Source organism: Aspergillus affinis (assembly GCF_023601865.1).
Source record: "Aspergillus affinis strain CMG 70 chromosome Unknown NODE_29_length_302309_cov_84_903329, whole genome shotgun sequence".
NCBI classification, from domain to species: domain Eukaryota; kingdom Fungi; phylum Ascomycota; class Eurotiomycetes; order Eurotiales; family Aspergillaceae; genus Aspergillus; species Aspergillus affinis.
In genome coordinates, this window is record NW_026515810.1 from 67,279 (window position 1) to 84,185 (window position 16,907).

The following is a 16,907-nucleotide window of genomic DNA, read 5'->3' on the forward strand; positions in this document are numbered from 1 at the left end:
AGTAGTACGGAGTACTCCGTAGCCACAGAGGAGTACTGTGCACACCAAACACCGTCCGTCCTGCAAAATGAACGAAATCCACAAATAGAATGTCAATCATGAATTGTGGCTTTCGCAAGCGTCGCCCACTTCCCTGGGTCACGCGGTGGCGAAACTGGGCCCTCGGCGCTTTGCGGCCTCCTTGTAGAGAAGTTTTTCGCTCCACACACCTGCGCCGCTGTTGGCGGGTTTACGTGTCGAGGGCCATTCCTGCGACCCTGCGTCACGGTGCGTGATAGGGCTTGTGGCGTGACTCCCGTCGAAGAAAATTTCCCAGCACCCTGGTCGGGCAACTTAGCATCTGCAGACATTCACGGCCTACTCAGTTACGCTAATACGCAGTTCGTCCGAGTGGCTGTGAAGAATAGCGTTGTTCAACGGCCACCAATCCTTTAATTTTGCCGCAATGAAAATTAGTCATCCATCTCATCGCCAATCCAGTCAGCGGACGGGGTTTGCAAACATTACTGAGTACAATTGAGCCGCTGGCTAGGCAAAGATTGCTCATCCGGTGCTGTCATTGCGAAGACATGGCTGGAGAAGCGACATACTCCGTACAGGTAAGGTAAATCGGTGTGAAAGTTCCTTGAACAATGGTATAGAAGGGCATACAAATCATTTCCTCCTCGGGAACGTGCACAACATCCCCAGTGGGCAGTTGATTAGCTCCAAGGAAGAGGAAAGGGGGGAGAATATACATAGTGAAACAAAAACAGGACAGATGCGAATTCTAATATGCAGAAGCCAACCGACGTCCTGCCGAATGAAATCATTAACCCCATTCACACCGGAGTACCAACATCACGTCATGTTCACCTGAGCTTCATGAACTATATTACTATTAAGAACGAAACCGCTGCGTTGGCAGGAGGGGAAGGTCAGAAAGAGTCATTAAATGGTAGATGGGGAGTTTGGAAAGAGAGGAAGGCCGAGAGAAGTTAGGGATGAAGAGGGAGGGTCGAGAAGAGAAGGGGAGGCAAGAGGGAAAAGAGACATGAAATCAACGGCATCAAGCGGTTCGTTCATCGGTCGATGCCTAAAGATGCGACCTTGCCGGCAAATCTGGCACCCGCGCTGCCTCTCTTCTGTAGCTTCTCGCGTTCCCTGCTGTCCAAGGAGCTCGGCCCTTGTGACGATGGCACAGTATCATTTCCTCCGCCCCGTAGGCTGGGAAGGGTGCCTAATGTATCACCACTTGATTTGCTAGATGCGGACTGTATAGGGGGCGGGCTAAAAGCAGGCACCCGTGCGGTCCGCTGGTTGAGGTACAGTTGAGCCGCGGAGGACAGAGGTATTGGAGGAGGTTGCGAGGGTATTTCGGCTCCATTCTGGACAAGAAGCTCGGCAATTGGGAACGGGATGATCTTGACGGACGTCGCAGTGCTCGGCCTTGGCGGAAGATTCGAGGAACTCGACCCGGGGGATGCTGGGTCCGCAGCCGCCAGAGCAAGGAAAACCGCATGCGTATTGCGGGAGCGATCTGTGACGTTCACGTTGGCGCGAAGCGCGATACCGTTAAGGACGCCCTGGATATCATTCCGTTTGATAGAGGCAAGAAGCGATTCGTCTGGGGTGGCGAAGCGTGACAGTGGTGAGGGCAGCTGCTGCACAAAGGCTCGCTCGCTATATTTAGCAGTGATGAACTTAAGCCGCTGCTCCCGGGTTGACGTTTCCATGGGCTTCTGGGATTGATCTAACGTCGCTTCCCAGACCATGTTACTCACACGGTTGCCGATCTGCAAAAGGATCTCGACAATGTCGTTGGAGAAGGAATTGACGTCCAGCGTCAGGGATCGGATCTTGGAGATATGAGTGCCGAGGGACCGATGAATGCCACTGCACTCAATGCACAAAACAATGCCAAGATTGATCGACACCCATTCAACCTTCGATGTGGATCCACAATCTGCACACCAATTATTGCCTTGGTCGGCGTCTCGAACGGTCTGAAGCAACTTGGAAGGGTTCTCCTCGAAACTGTGACTATCACGGACGTAGCTCGGCCGAGCCCCAACAGTGGTACGGCGGGTCACGTTGTTATTAGATACCGTCGACGTGGAGTGCTGTCCTGAGTACGAGGAGCTTTTGCCTGTCAAGACGGAGCCAATGTCACGGCCGACGGACGAACCATCGTTGCCGGCCGAAAGCGGGGGCGAGGACATGCCTCGGCCTTCAACGGCGCTTTGCAAGGCGTTATTAATGGCTCGGATCCAGTTGTTCATGTCCTCCTCAGAGGTCGCTTGGTAAATGCGTTTGTATTGAGGGGTGATGACCTCGAAGCAAAACCGCCGCTCTGCATTCCGAGCTTCCCGGACCGAGGCCATCCGAAGATCTATCGGATCCATGTGTAGATCGAGCTTTTGCTTCCAATTGCTATACTCCGAAAGTTTGCCTTGGTCAAGGACAATCCAGAACCTACAGCAAGGTGGGGGGTAGAATGTTAGAAACATGACAGATAGCGTTGGACTTCGGGACTTACTTGTGCCAGGCTTGCTTATTGATACCTTTAGGGTCAATATGAGACCCTGGTCGCGACAAGGCCCAGAGAAGCCCCTCCTTTCTATGTTGACCTGTCATATTATGAGCGCCTGTGGAAGGCTTCTTGCATGGTGAGCCTTGAGACATACCGCTTGAGCCAGTGGATGGTGTTAACGGCGGTCCCGCCGGAGGATTATTCATACTTGAGGGATTGGCCTGCGATGATAACGAAGAAGTGTTGCTGATTACATTCCGTAGCTGAGAGCCCGTACTATCCGCGCGTCCCAGTTCGCTGTCGGATTTCTGGTTCACATTGCCATTGCCCGGCAGCGCCGACGGTGTCGTTGAACTGGCCACAGAATCGGGCTCCACGTAAGTGTTACTGCTCTTCTCTAAATTCCGTCGTTTTTCTTCCCTCTCGGTTCTCTGAAACTGGAATTCTTTATCGGCCTGGTTGACTTCGTGGATGAGAGCATCCAGCTGGGGTGTCATGTCATCAATCTTCTTGGCGGCAGCAAGGAAGCTTTTCGCTTGCGTGTCAGCAAATCTCGTGAGATGTGAAAGAACTTCCTGTTCTTTGCGGCCACCGTGTAAATCCTGCATGAACGAGGAGTAGTCGAAGCGCTTTAGCTCGAAATTTCGTCGCTTCGCCTGATACTTCGAATCACTTTCGGCACGTTTCTTCTCCTTCAAAGAATCCTGTCGTTGTCCAAGATAGCGGCTAACGTAGGCATAATAGTCTCTGCTCTCCTCCTCAAATTCCTTCTTTTTGGCTTCAGCCTGCTTGATGTCATTATGGTACAGTTTGACCAATGGTTCTATGACGAGTCTTTGGAGTTGGACAGTGTTGAGTCGCTCATAATTTAAAATCTGCCGGGCTATTTTCTCGAAGTAATGGTCCAGTGCCGGTTGGATCGCATTCGCATTGAAGGTCGACGCATCGTTCAGGGCAGAAAGGAAGGCTTCCGACGCATCGTTGCAGGCGGTCTGCGCCTGTTGGGCCGCCTCCGCCTTCTTTAACACTTTCTTGATTTTGGCGCGCATATTGCCCGTCTTCTGCTCCATGGCCTTCATTGTAGCCCGAAAGAGCGGGCCGTCTTCGACCACACTCATGTCTTCGCCGGGCCGCGAATGGGGAAGGTCGACTTTGACCGGGGGAGGCGCGGAAGCTTGCGTTGCGATCACGGCATCGCTATTTTCCGGCGGCGTACTTGGCGGGTCCTGGCTGTTGGGCAACATGTCCGCTTCACTGGAATGAGTGAGGATGGAATGGGAGGAGGGTACCCGATTACGGGGCGGGGGAACAAGGAGGTCCAGGTTGGGGGACAATATTTGCGGGCTCGGCAACGCGCGTACTGAATTCTGCACCCAAAAAGAAAAATGAGCGAGAGTGTTCAATCGGTTAGCTCTCTGATCATAGTCTAGAAAGCTACAACTGTTGCGCCACCCGCCTCCCTTGTCCTCCACGGTCTTCGGGGGTTTCCATTTCCAAGACCAATCAAACTGAACGGATGGGCTGCCTCCCGTCGAGTAATCCCCGACAAACTGCACGTTGGAGTTGTTCTGCAGATTTGGATTGGCATGGAACTCCCGAGTGATCAGGTTGTCTAATTCCTTCGAGTTGGGGGCATGCGCAAACGTAAGGCCGGTGAGCACCGTATCGGCCACTTCTGGCAACGAGGTCGAGACTCCATTGACGGTAGAACTTGCGGCATTTCCGGTTTGCGTTTGTCTGAGTATGAAAGTAAAGTTGAAATTTAATTCGTCGTCGTTGGACAGGCGCAAAAGAAAAGTCGGCGCTGTGGCGGAGGAAGAAAGGTCGGGGTCCTGGGTAGTCAAGAAGGAGATTAGTCTACTACCCTTCTAACGCTCCAACTCTTAAACGCAATTGGGACGATGGAGAGAAGCTGGGTGAAGAGGGAAAGAGGATTCCAAGTTACCTGTACGTATTCGATCGGGCTGTCATCACCAGCATCGCGCTTGGCGGAGTATCGAGTGGCTGGGTAAGAGTTTGGGACTAAATTCAATAGCACTCGATGCCGGGAATTGGTTACTGTCACGGATGCGACCGTAACTAGCGCGAATGAAATCGATCAGCAACTCTGACGAGAAGGCGAGTAAGGGCCAAGGGGCAAATGGGGAGCGAGAAAGGATATGGCCACATGGATTAGAACCGCGCGAAGGACGGACGTACATCTAGTCTGATCCTTGAAATATAAGGTCCCGGAATCATCCAAGCGGCTCCCGACGTTTCCCATGTTGAAACGAGTCGAATGTATCAAGTTACCGCTTGAGAGTACGTCCGGAAGAATGACCGGGACGAATGAAAGTGATCATCGACGGTCTGCGCGCCTGAAGTCGAATGAAGAGGTAAGAATAGATCGAGATGGCTGTCAACGTAATCTGATAAATGGGCCTTCATTCAATCCGTATTCTAATCGTTCCAAGTGCCTGAGGTGATCGCTCGTTGGGGTTGGACAGATCGAGAACTTGCAAGACGGAGCGGACTCGAGTACACGCGAGGCGGAGGTATTATCGAACGAGGGGAGGGAGGGTCGAGAAGGAGATATACGAACAGACAGGCCACAGATATAAACAAGCTTGTGCCTTCTGCTGGGTCAGCGGGGAGTTGTAATTACTGCGGATGCAATAGGGAGGTCAAATGTCTGACATTCCCCTCCCCACTTTGAGAAGAGGTAAGATAAAGAGAAAGAGGAAAGCGGGAAGCGGGAAGCGGGAAGCGGGAGAGGAAAGAAAGGACAGGGGGAGCAAAAAAAAAAAAAAAAGAAAGAAAGAAAGAAAGAAAGGAAAAGAAAAGAAAGAAAGGGGTCCGTAAAACACACGCACATGCACACAAAACAAAACAAAAAAAATTAGAGGGGCGGGGGAAGGAAGGATGAGGAGGAAGCTGAGACGGGTTAAAGGAAGAGAGGGAGTGAGGGAAAGTGGGCGAGGAGGAGGGAGGGAGAGATGAGTGGACGGAGGAGGGGGCTTAGAGCCTTAGACCGGGTGTTGTGCCTGAGGATGATTGCTTGTCCCGCTCGCGCTAAGCTTATACGGCGGGTACACCCACGGCCCCTTCATGCATCTGCATTCACGCGCATTCTGCTTATACGTTCTCTCTCTCTCTCTCTCTCTCTCTCTCTCTCTCTCTCTCCTTTTTATTTTTATGTTTATTGATTTGTTTTTTTGTTCTCCCGGTCAAATCGATCTTCATTCGGGGAGTTAAACATGGGTGTATTAAAGATATATACAGATACATGGAGGCATGTAACAGACTTCGGCCTGTTCAAGAGCCTCCGCATGAGTTCAACGCGATCCGAGGAAGAGGACAAACACGGAGATACACATATTAAGAATAAGAAGAAGAAACACCAAAGATAAAGATAGGAGAGACGGTCCGTCCAGGATAGAAGGGAGGAAGCATATCATTCCGAGGTGTCAGATATCATGCGCTGGCAGCAGACGGGCATGCGTAGCCACGGGAAGAAGGAGGGTCCCTCTTCCACTCTCTACCATGGGTACGTGTAAGGAACCTCAAACAGATTACAGTCAGTAACCTGTCCTGTGTGTCCTTGTTCCATCCGATGGATATCCCCTGGGAGGTAGTGCATTTGAAAGTCACCGATCGGCTGTGCCGGATATTGGCTTATCTGACATCCTCTCTTTCGGCAGGCTTTGCAGGTGAATCCGTAACTGGAGCCACTCGAGTGGACGAGTAGGGGCCAGGACCGTTGGCACTCTCATAATTTTCCGTTTGCGCCCACTTTTTGAACTGACCCTTCACGTCCCGCATGTCGTGCACTCTTTGCGATAGGTCCCCACGCTTTCTGCGCGGCATCCCGCTGCGTTCGTCGAGCTCCTCCTCGTCCGAGCTCGAGATGGAAAGCGACGAAGTGCTGCTCTGCTGCAGGAACGTCATCTGACCCCCTTCTCTCTTGCAATCCCGCTGCTCACCCTTCAGCGTGGCCATTTGTTCGGCATCCTCCGTGCAGTCTAAGGTGGTAATATTGAGTTCGGGGAAGCTTTTCGAGAGGAATTGCTTGAGAAGGGGGAGATATTGGCCGTTTGGCCGATAAGTGCCGCTGTCGTTGTCGATAAAAAGCTCGTAGTCCGCCGGGTCGGTTGAAATGTCGGACTCTTCCGAGAGCTGATCTTCCGTGGGCATCTCAGATTCCGACGTGCGCGAGGGTCGGGACTGGTGTCGTGAGCGGTGCAGGCGCCGACGAAGGAAGAACTCTCCGGAGTAGGCAATGTAGATGGACACATTGCTATGCATGGTATGCTTGCTCAACAAGTCGATGCCGAACTCCTTCCCGGTCTCCGTAAAGCGAAGCTGACCATCGAGCGTAAGGACATAGGTGAAGATGCGCCCGCCTTGGGCATAATGAACAAACTCCAGGAATTTCTGCGTAAGCTCAACGCATGGCGAATCAAACCGACCGTTAAGCGTGGAGCGATCAAAGTTGTAGATCCGCTGATGCTGGTGATGCAAGGCTCGGTTGAGAATGCGCCCCCGCAAGCTCTGGGACGTGAACATGCCTGCGACGAAGGGTCTGAACTCGACATATCGATGGTAAAGCTCCGCGGGTACAGGGCCAGTGAGCTGGATCTGAATGGCTTGGAAACTGACGGGTAAAGGGAGTTAGGGCACGATTATCAAGCAAGGGGAAGGAAGGGGGTGGGGACACATGCACGTACTTGTATCGAGTGGCGGCCTTTTTACCATCCTGAGTCTGAACTTCATCTTTGGTGCCGGCCAGTCTTCCAATGAGCGGCGAATGATGCTTGAACCAGTAGTTTGGCCCCGCGGTGTACACCTGCGCGCCTTCGTTTCCGGGGGTCCTTCCGAGGAGCTCCACACTGATCAAAAGATGCGAGCCGGTGTCCAAACGCCCCGAGGCCAAAGCAGCAATATTACCGAACAGGTAGACTCGTTTGCTCCCGGTACGTTTTTTGACCTTGAAGGTCTGCTGCTTGATGCTGGCCCAGTCGTCATGAATCGAGCCGACCTCGACGTAAGCATTGCCCAGCTTGTCGTCATGGTCGGCGGCGTCCTCGTCGTACACGGTGCATTTGAGGGTGAAACCGGAGGCGGGGACGTTGGCGACAATCCACTCGCTCTCCCATACGGGGTCGCGATTTTTACGTATCGTAGGGGTCCGAAAGGTAAAACCGGGATCTTGCTTGTGTCGCTCAGGGAGGGCGACGTTCAACTGGGCGACAACGTAGGGGTCCGAGGAGAAGCTGCCAAAATCGGCGCAAGGAAGATTAATGCCGCGGTGAAAGGTAAACTTGAGGGTGTAGCCGGGAGGAGCATGGGGAAACGGGGTGCTATCGAAACCCCCGGCAGGCCCCTGATGGGCCGACTTGCCATTGGGGGCAGCTTTCATCGTGGCAACTCGGTGCTGGAATTGCTCAGTCCGGTCGACGAATTTCGGCCCATACTTGTCGACCAGATGGCGGGACCGAGCCTGCGGATGCACGTCGTCCATTCTGCGCGTTGGTCGCGGTCAAGTATTGCTGCTGCCTACAATGGGTTCGGAAGATTAGCGTTAAATACGCGGGCCACTGCAGCGGATCCAGGCTACCCCTACCTAGTTTAGTAGGTCGCGGTGGAGTGGTGGTGGACGGTAGTAGTTACCAATTCACCACAATTCGACCGAGGGCGGAGAAAGGCAGGAATCAAAGAGAAAAAGGAAAGAGAAATGAAAAATGAAAAAGGGAGGAGGGAGCGGGGAGGGAAAGAGAGACGATCAAAGCACAGCCCTAAGAAGGAAGGGGGAGGGGACTATAGAAATCAAAATTAAAATTCACCAGAACAAAGAGCCTCTTGTGCTAACTCCTAAGGAGCCCCGGCACATGGCTTGTGATGAGGATCCACCGACTGAATCGGCGATGATGAAGCCAAAGGCAAAACGGCCCCAATTACGCGAAGGAACGGAAAAGGGGCAGGCACTCATTTACTCATCCGGAGGGGAGAGAGGGGCGCAACCAAAGAAATAAAAGTGGTTCCTCCGGTTCACATTTAAGCAAGGCCAAGCTTTGCCGATCGAGGGGAATCTGGTCAGGGTTGAGTAGAAGGAGCAAGATGACGGTGATGGATGTGGATGTGGATGGAAAGGATGACGTGAGGAACAGATGACTCTGAATGGGGAGAGGGAATGAAAAGAAGTTTATCTGCGGAGGAGGAGGAAAACTAAGTGTAGAGAAGACATGAGAGAGAAAGAAAGAGACACAGACAGAGAGAGAGAGGAGGGGAACTGACATCATCATCGTCGGGCGTCGTCATGAACTAGTCCGGAATGTGGTCATCCTCGTAGGGCTGACTGGGCTGACTGGGCTGAAGAGACTGAAAGTATAGACAGAGTGGAGCGACGTGGCCCCGCTGCAGTCAGCCAAGACGATTGTGCGTCCTGTTTTTTTTGTCGGATCGAGTATAAGGATACTGACACATGATAGGATCCGATGTCAGAATCAAATCCAGGAGAATACCATTAATAATCAACCGAAGATACCCGAGGTAACTAACTGGAGTATACGGAGTACATATTCTGGAGGTACAGTACAGACAGAGTAAGGTACCCATGTACTGTACCTCCAGGATACTCCGACAACATCATCATGTCGGACCCAGCCCCCTCGATCCCCTCGTCGATCATGCAAGATCCTCTTCCGGAGAATAGGAAGACCAGTCCCACGTTTCAAGCGTTTCAGGCCTATCCGCATGCCCGCGCCCTTCTGCAGCGCCCCGATTATTATGCCATTGGCACCTGGTCGCGTCTCCCCAAGCCCACGGGCGAGGACGGGCTCTTTGCTGGGACGCTGGCCACGCGCACCACCATCCCGCACTGCCTGACCCTGCGTCGCCGCGACCTGCCCGCCCTGCCCGCCAGTGCTCCCTCGTGGCCCTCCCCCACCGCTGACCCGACGACAACCGGCGCCTGTCCGCCCGACGTCTTCATGCTACTGGACCTGGCTGCCGCCGGCATTTGCGGCCATCCGGACACCGTGCACGGCGGCATCGTGGCCACCTTTCTGGACGAGGCCATGTCCCTGGCCGTGACTCTGCACGCCCCGCCGCCCGAGCTGGACCCCGACTCCCACTCTCCATCCCCCCGCGGGAAACTCTACACGGCGCAGTTGGATGTGCGCTACAAGCGACCCGTCTCGGCTCCCGGCTTGTTGGTCGCGCGCGCCAAGCTGGTCGCTCGCATCGGTCGCAAGTTCTGGGTTCGAGCACAACTGCTGCAGGAGGACGAGGCCGATCCTTCCCGCATGCTCGTCACCACTGACGCCATGGCCTTTTGGCTGCAGACCTCGCCTAATCTCTAGCGCTACGGGTGGGGGAGGAGGAAAGGGAACGGGGCCCCCTTCGTCGCGAATCATATTCCAGTCTGTATATAGAGAAGTAGTATATCGATATAGGTCTATCAACATAAATATGTAGTCTTCGCTCTCAACGGATGTACTCCGGAGTACGTGCAATACCTGCAACGCCCTGTCTACATCTTCGACCGTTGCCCCACGTTGCGACTGGCACTCAGCACCAGTCCAACCTGGGTACCCAAGGCCACCACTTCCCCCTGCTCATCCAATATCACCACGTCGATATCGGTTCGCCCATCCCGCACGACTTTGGTGTGAATTCGACTGTAGAGCCACTCGACCCCCTGAGGCGGCAGCCGTTTCTTCAAGTCAATGTTCAACGTGACCGTCGGATACCAATGGGTGGCTTGGGTTCCCGCCGACTGTGCCTCCGAGGCCATCGCGTCGAGCCCGTTCAACGCCATCGGAAACATGTCCGTCAGATAGACCGCCGCCTCGTTGGTCCACCGCGCCTCGCGGTCGCCGTTGGGCCGGAACTGCGCCCATTGATCCACCACTGGCCGCCTCCCGAGGGCGGGGTCCGGCCCGTACATTTCAACCTGCTGCGTCGCGCGGCGGAATTTGGGGAAGGGCGCGGCGATGCGCGTCCACTCGCCGTCACGGCCAGTCCGTGCCAGGGTCGCCAGGTCTACGCGCCCGTTTGCCCCGGACCCGGGGGCCGCCGGGGGCGACAGACTCCAGCCGGTGTTCGCGGATAGGCCCACCTCGGCAGTGGTAGGGCTGACGGTGATGTACCCGGTGACTTTAGCTTCCAAATCGCCATCCTCCCCCTCCGCGGCGGTCCCTTTCTTTTCGCGGGGCTGCGATAACGTAACGTGGATGGTACTGGTTCGGGCCCCGAGTTTCGTGTCGTGCACGGTCAGCACGGCCGGACCGGCGGACGTGCGGCGCAGGAATTGGAGCTGCATTGAGATGGGCGTGGCCGGCGCATCGTACCGAGAGGCATGGGTATGAGCGAAATGGGTCGTGGCAAGACGGTAGAGGACAGCGGTGGTATAGCCGCCGTGCGGAACTGAAATCCTGCAGTTAATAACATGCTTGGTTTGGATGGACGAGCGGCCCGGGCAGTCATACCTGTTCCAATGCACCATTCGTTCTGCAGGGAAGCGGCATAGCGATGGGAACCGAGGGGCGTCACCTGGATTGCCTCCTCCCATGTCGGCTTGTCACTATTGCGGGGCTTGATCGGGGGGGTTGTCATGGTTTTCTAGTTTGCAAGCGGACGGGGTGATGAAAGAAATGTCACGGACGCTCTATTCCTGGCAGAGCAGGAGGCAAATGAAAAGGAGGGGACATCCTGATGTTCATGCGCATGCGAACGTCGCAGAGCCTCGGCTTCGGTTGAAGTGCAGAGAGAAGCCGAAGCGCTGACTAACGCATTTCTTGGACAACTAACTAACTATATCGTAGTTTGATGTATCTGCAGGGCCTACAAATGCCTACGTAGACTACACAGTACGCGAGGGAGAAAGCAGAATATGTCTATACCGAGATTTTGTGCGCGCAAATCTATCTAAAGTTTTGATATGTAAATTGTTAGTAGAGAAATGGCAAGAATCATATCATGCCTCTCGCGCCGTCTCGGTTGCTTTTAGACGCCCGCCAAATAATCGTAATTATGCCGCTCATATTACCAATTAATCCCCATAAAGTGTGGTCGAGAAAGAAATCTAATAAGAAGGAAAATAAAAGGACGGAGAAATATCCATTCATGGTCCAGTGGTTGTGGCAGTGGCGGCAGCCAGCTTCTCCAAGCAAGAAAGAACACCTACCAAGTAATAGATACAGTCAGTCACGCACATCATATCATTCATCACCCACACATAAATAATCAACTTACCTGTGACGCCCTGCGCCAATGTTGCCTTGGCTTCCGTGCTTCGAGACCCCAAGGTCACCGTCATAGCATGTTTCACCGCAATGGCGTGTTCGAGTTTATTAGCCCATCTAAACACCGGCTCATCGTCGCGACCATCTCCAATGACAAGCAGGAAATCCGGCCGCTCAATCGTCGGATCCTGCTCACTTCGCTCGAGACAATGTCGCCAGACCATGGCCGCGGCCGACGCTTTGTTGGTATCGGCCGGCTCAACGATCAATGCTCCGTTGACCATAACAGCGTGCACACCTTGATTGGCACACGAGTCGTTGATGTGCCCTGCGCACTCTGATGCCAACCGAGAGGCAGCCACCTGATCCTCTGCCGTCCCGTAGTGGAACATCAGGGAGCAGTGGCGCTGCTCGATCCAACTACCCTCCGCTCGTTCCTGATAGTAACTGAGAATCTGGCACACTGCCTCTTTCCAGGCATCCGTCTGCGCTTTATTGGTCAGCTTGAACCATTCCTCGGTTCCCGGCTCACGCACGAAGCATCCGTTCTCCGCGATGAGACCGAGGCCGGCGACCATGCGAAAGAGGCGCTCCATCTCTTCTGGCATCCTAGAACTCATGACAAAAACTACATTCTTCGGGTCGTCGGCCAGCTCCGTCAATGTGGTGATCGCCCGCTGCGGTGTGGTAACGATGATACTCTTCGGTGAGCCCCAAGACGCAAGAGTACCTTCATAGTCCACAATGATGAGCCGGCGAGAGGATTGACGATACAGATCCTCGAGCTTGCTAACCGATAAGCGCGGGACTGCCATAATTTCGCGAGACGACTGCTCATTCCATACACGGCTCAAGGTCTCATTGAAAGACTTGACCCAGTTTGCGGTCGAGTTCTCCAGGACAGCTCGGTGTAGCTGCATCCATACCTGCTGTCGTTCCTCTTCACTCCGGGAAAGGGCCGTGTGAATAGCTTCGGCACACTGTCTATAATTCCAAGGGTTGACCAAGAGAGCATGATTGCCGAACACCGACGCGCTTCCCGTGAACTCACTCAAGATCAAAGACCCGTATTTTCGTGTCTCATATTTTCCATCCTGGCAGTAGACGAATTCATGGCTCGTCAGATTCATACCCTCTCGCAAACTAGTGATCATGAGCGCGTCAGCAATGGAGATCAACGCAAGGTATTGTGGGAATGCCAAGTCCTGCTTTAGGAAAACAAGAGGCTGATGCGCGAGCGTCGAGTGTGTGGAATTGATGCGCATAGCAATGTCAGATATTGTCGCCTCAAGCTCCGGTTGTTCAGTCGTACTAGTAGCCACTTGTATCAACACGACCTGTTAAAGGGAGAGGGCGGGGTTAGTTGGGTGCATTTCACGCGACAATAGTAGTGGCTCCGACACGCACCTGGTCCCTCCACTCGGGATATGTGTTCAGGAAAAGCTCATAGCTAAGAAGCTTCTGTCGGATACCCCGGACTTGGTCAATCTTGTCACGAGAAACAATTAGTCGTTTGCCCTCATAGCGTTCCGAAATTGTTTTAATCCAGTGCTCAACGTCGGTGGCCTGGCGGCGTTTATCCCATGAAGTGGGATCAATTCCAATGGGAAACTTGTTCACATTGACAAATCGATCTTCCAGCTGAATGCCGTCATTGGTGGCCTCAACGCAGAGAATGCGACTGCACGTCTGGAGGAAGTGACGGCAGTACTCCTCAGTTTGGAATCCCACAAGGTTTGCACCCAAAATTCCCTCGAGGAGCTCTTTGCGGGGCGCCAGGCAACGGAATACCTCGGACGAAGGAAAGGCGATGTGAAGAAAGAATCCGATCTGGGCATCTGGCAGAAGTTTACGGAGCATGGCCGGAACCAGTAGCAAGTGGTAGTCCTGGACCCATATTGAGTCTCCGCGCTTCCAATTTTTCGCGATCTGTTCGGCGAAGGCCTGGTTGGTCTTCACATAGTAGATCCAAGAATGGTCTTCGTAGGCTTTGCTTTTCGGGTTGTCTGGGATTTGGTAGTGAAATACCGGCCAGAGGATCGTTTTGCAGAAGTGGGTGTAGTGGCCGTCAAAATCACCGTCGCTGACGTAGACGGTCAACGATCCATATTCATCGTGCAGCTTTTCTGCGATTGACGCTTTGGTATACACAGATAGAGCATCTGTGGGCATTCCCAACGTGCCGACCCAGACCTGGTCCTCCAGCTGTCCGGCATCTGTCGCGGACCGCACCGCATTGCGCAGCCCGCCATTACCTTGTTCAGCCGTCTGGATGGTCCAACGGGCTCCGGAAAAGGAAAACTTCCGCGTTGAGTCCCTGCGACGAGTGGGGGAATGGATTGGTTGTATGGAGGAAGCGTGTAGTTCTCTGGCCGGTCTCTCACGAGGAGGCTCGGGCGCAGGAACGATAGGCTCTTGGTGCTTGAGAATCGACGGCGACGGGGGTATCGCCGTCCTTGGTTTCGGCTGATTCAAGGACAGTGTAGAGCCCCACGCAGGTGAATGACCTTCGCTCCCTGCCGTGAGATGCGTTTCGTTTGCCTGGGAGGGGAACGGATACCCGGTCTGCTCTTGTTCCGCCTTGGCGAGAGTGGACGAAAAGATACGTTCATGCTCAGTCGTGGCGCCCGGCGTGAGGCCAATTTTCTGGGGGGTGGTCCGTTGCTCGAACAGGCTGACTCCGGTGCTGGGAGCCGGGGTTGCGGTTTCAACCGGAGGCTTGGGTGAAGGCGAACTTGTGATGCGGGGCCGGGGGTCTCGCGATTCCTGGAGGTCGAAATTGACGGTGTATGGAAGGAACCTTGGATTCCCCAATAACCGAGTCAGTGAACATAAACCGAATGGCGATATCTAGTCAGAATCACATACAGCGAGGCAATGTAGATCGTCATCGTTGCAGATTCAGACCAGGACCGGCACCGTGGGGAAATCCAGAAAGATAAGGAAAAAGAAGTCCCCAACCAGAATACGAGGCGCGAAAATAGCGAGGCGGGTGGGCAACAAGCAGAGCGATCGGATTAAATCCTCGTCGAGGCGTCCTCAAAGAGGGGGCTAATGATGAGCAAAGAATGAAGACAGACAAACGCCGAGAGAAATTCAAGTTGAAGTTGGAACAAGACTGACGGCCTGAAATTATTGGCCTGAACTGTGCTCATCACTACGTCATGTGAAGACCGGCCCACCGTTCTTTCTTCAGTTCTTCAGTTCTTCAGGTCGGCGCGCACAGACTGAAGCACTCCATGCGAGTGGACAAGCCCTTATTTATCATGCGATCTAGAGAGATTTCAATACTACATATATTGATAGTGTCCCGTATATCCTCAATGTTGTATCCTCGTATCCTCATATCCTCCACGTCATGTGGACCACGGCACGTGATGCTATCGGCGGTTTCTTATCGATTTCCTGCCTGAGGTGTCTATTCAACATCCAATACTACTTAGAGTCCGTTTTCCCCTTCGCCGTCTCGGTCTGCGTTGATCGCACGCTCCTGGCCATGCCCTTACGAATCACTTCGGCCCCCGTTTCCGGTGTCAAAAAGAAAAGGGCGGCAACGAGCACAAAGGCTCGTATCTCCCCTTTTGCCAGCCATGCTTGCCGCAAAGCCACCACACAGTCACCGCTCGCCTCCAAATCCGAAGCATCTCTAGAAGATGACCAAGAACCTCTACCAGACCTGGGCTTATCGCGATACGTCGCGGAGACTTCGCCGGTCAACGATGTTGCCCACGCTATCAGCCACATTCGTGACTGCATGTTTGAGGATCTCCCTGCGCGAGCGGGGATGAACAGTACCCGCATCGCTGAAGTGCTTAGCACTCGCCGCTCGCTGCCCCCCTTAGTCTCGGTGGCCCATGTTCATACTTTACTAGATGCACCCACCAAAGTAGAGAAAGAGATCATAGAATTAGTGACCAGCGGCCGCGTGCGTCGTTTGGTGGTCCCTGGAAGAGGGAACGGTGCCGCGGGGCTTGGGGATTGTCTTGTCCTTTCCGAAGACTGGGACAGGCTTGTGCACGATTGCCGTGATCTGGAGCCATCCATCAAGGGTATGCCTTCCTCAGGGGGAGTACGGTAACTTAACACACTGACCATCTCGCAGAGAAGTTGCTCACTGTGTTGAATCGGATTGGTAATAAATCCGCGGTGCCCGGCGCAGCCTTCACCGCGCCGGAATATATGGCCTTGATCCACGCTGGATTTCTGGTCTGCTCCTCGTCTCTGGCTCAAGGATCATCAGGCATGACCTTACTCCCCAGTCTTCCGTCGATGTCGCCGGCTGGGAACCCAGCTAGCCGAAGTGATAGTGTCGCTTACTCGAGCGGTACGGAAGCTCTCGATCGTTCGAAATTCCACACGGCAACTTTTCTTCTTTCTTTGCCAAATACAGGGCCTTATCTTCGCCTTCTGGAGGCCGGGCGCACACACTTACTATCTCTCTTAAAGAAATCAAGCGCCTCTGAAGTACCCCTTGACGTCCTTCGAGACCGCTGGGATGGTGCGATCGAGACGGAGAAAAGTTTTGATTTGGCCAAAAGAGTACGGGGTGAGTTTGCCGGCATATTGCCGGGCAGAACGAAAAAGTGGAAAGCCCTCTACGGGATGAATTTCCGATGGATAGTAGAGGAGGCTATCGGAGCCGGACTCGTCGAGATCTTCGATACGGGCAGTGTTGGTCCTGGGATACGCTGTCTTTGAAGACGCTAAGCTTCCCAAACAATGCCCATCCTGCGCCTATTTTTATGCATAACACGAGCACTTTTGATCCTGTACATAACCACGTATATATATCTGTCCTATACCTGTTCAATCAATCAATCGAAATTCGACAAGCCTGATGGATCCTATCTATTGAAAGGCTAAACTATGCAAGCGCTCCACTGAATAAAGCTGAATTTTGCATCCAAATACCCAAATAATCCTTGTAAGAAGTACATACTCCATACAATAAAGAGACAGAATAACCCATAACCTACTGTGCGTCCATTTACACATCAAGTGGGCGACGTAGTGAACCGCTTGCGGATGTCAGCGTCACTATCGCGTTTATATATCCCAACCTAACTCTTATACTAGAAGCTGTAGTAGAATGCATTGTTTCAATCTGGGAGATGACTAAAAAAAATTTCTTTCTCTTTCTTTCTCGTCCTAACTCCGCCTTATTCCTATCC

General features: G+C 53.5%; 6 protein-coding genes across 6 annotated transcripts; 2 read left to right on the plus strand and 4 right to left on the minus strand.

Moving 5' to 3' along the window:
- Positions 1–1,061: 1,061 nt before the first annotated feature.
- KD926_005719 (putative ARF GTPase activator (Csx2)) lies at positions 1,062–4,775 on the minus strand (the record flags this gene model as incomplete). The annotated part of the gene is made up of 5 exons (XM_053098902.1): positions 1,062–2,454; positions 2,519–2,609; positions 2,667–4,344; positions 4,458–4,591; positions 4,712–4,775. The coding sequence occupies 5 exons, from the start codon at positions 4,773–4,775 to the stop codon at positions 1,062–1,064; spliced, it is 3,360 nt and encodes a 1,119-aa protein (XP_052957200.1).
- A 1,391-nt stretch (positions 4,776–6,166) lies between these two features.
- KD926_005720 (C2 domain protein) lies at positions 6,167–8,012 on the minus strand (the record flags this gene model as incomplete). The annotated part of the gene is made up of 2 exons (XM_053098903.1): positions 6,167–7,145; positions 7,219–8,012. The coding sequence occupies 2 exons, from the start codon at positions 8,010–8,012 to the stop codon at positions 6,167–6,169; spliced, it is 1,773 nt and encodes a 590-aa protein (XP_052957201.1).
- A 1,129-nt stretch (positions 8,013–9,141) lies between these two features.
- On the plus strand, positions 9,142–9,852 carry KD926_005721 (PaaI family thioesterase; the record flags this gene model as incomplete). The annotated part of the gene is made up of 1 exon (XM_053098904.1): positions 9,142–9,852. One exon carries the CDS (start codon positions 9,142–9,144, stop codon positions 9,850–9,852), a length of 711 nt encoding a protein of 236 aa, XP_052957202.1.
- A 170-nt stretch (positions 9,853–10,022) lies between these two features.
- KD926_005722 (thioesterase family protein) lies at positions 10,023–11,107 on the minus strand (the record flags this gene model as incomplete). The annotated part of the gene is made up of 2 exons (XM_053098906.1): positions 10,023–10,918; positions 10,981–11,107. The coding sequence occupies 2 exons, from the start codon at positions 11,105–11,107 to the stop codon at positions 10,023–10,025; spliced, it is 1,023 nt and encodes a 340-aa protein (XP_052957203.1).
- A 508-nt stretch (positions 11,108–11,615) lies between these two features.
- Positions 11,616–14,627, minus strand: KD926_005723 (putative alpha,alpha-trehalose phosphate synthase subunit TPS3; the record flags this gene model as incomplete). The annotated part of the gene is made up of 4 exons (XM_053098907.1): positions 11,616–11,674; positions 11,747–13,073; positions 13,144–14,536; positions 14,605–14,627. The coding sequence occupies 4 exons, from the start codon at positions 14,625–14,627 to the stop codon at positions 11,616–11,618; spliced, it is 2,802 nt and encodes a 933-aa protein (XP_052957204.1).
- A 467-nt stretch (positions 14,628–15,094) lies between these two features.
- Positions 15,095–16,434, plus strand: KD926_005724 (Stk19 family serine/threonine-protein kinase; the record flags this gene model as incomplete). The annotated part of the gene is made up of 2 exons (XM_053098908.1): positions 15,095–15,785; positions 15,839–16,434. The coding sequence occupies 2 exons, from the start codon at positions 15,095–15,097 to the stop codon at positions 16,432–16,434; spliced, it is 1,287 nt and encodes a 428-aa protein (XP_052957205.1).
- Between the last annotated feature and the right edge of the window lie 473 nt (positions 16,435–16,907).